Source organism: Neomonachus schauinslandi, unplaced genomic scaffold (genome assembly GCF_002201575.2).
Source record: "Neomonachus schauinslandi unplaced genomic scaffold, ASM220157v2 HiC_scaffold_1545, whole genome shotgun sequence".
Lineage (NCBI taxonomy): Eukaryota > Metazoa > Chordata > Mammalia > Carnivora > Phocidae > Neomonachus > Neomonachus schauinslandi.
The window spans coordinates 8116-8529 of NW_025410235.1; the positions used below are offsets into that span (position 1 = coordinate 8116).

At 66.7% G+C, this 414-nt stretch overlaps 1 protein-coding gene across 1 annotated transcript in view; it reads right to left on the reverse strand.

The window, feature by feature from the left end:
• The window catches only part of LOC110570944 (programmed cell death protein 1-like), a 7956-nt gene extending 7725 nt beyond the window's left edge, over positions 1–231 (reverse strand). The window contains exon 1 of the mRNA XM_021679029.2: positions 139–231. Within this exon, the coding sequence (XP_021534704.1) occupies positions 139–214 (76 nt within the window). The 5' untranslated portion in view covers positions 215–231. The remainder of the gene's footprint in view (positions 1–138) is intronic.
• Positions 232–414: the final 183 nt, after the last annotated feature.

Genomic DNA, 414 nt, shown 5'->3' on the forward strand with positions numbered 1-414 from the left:
GCACCTTACCTGCCCAAGCCACACAGCGCCCAGGCCTGGCCCCAGCACAGCCTCCTCCCTATCTATCTGCCAGGGACCAAGAGCAAGAGGTCTTTCCCTGAGACCTGACCCCGTGCCACCCAGCCCTGACCCACGTACCTAGGAGCCATCCTGGCCACCAGCCCAGCTGCAGCACGGCCCAGATGAGCGGCCAGGGCGCCCGTGGGGTCCCCATGCCCAGAACGCCTGCCGGCCTCCCCCACCAGTCTCCTCCACTGCTCTGGCAGAGGTGTGAGCGGAAAGGAAACTGCCCCGGGTTAGGACGGGGGACACGCCCCAGCCCCGCCCCCTCTTCCTCCTCCTCTTCCTCCACGTGGGTGGAGATTGTAGGAAGCCTGTGAGAGACTGGGGGACGGAGGGAGAGAGAGATAGGGG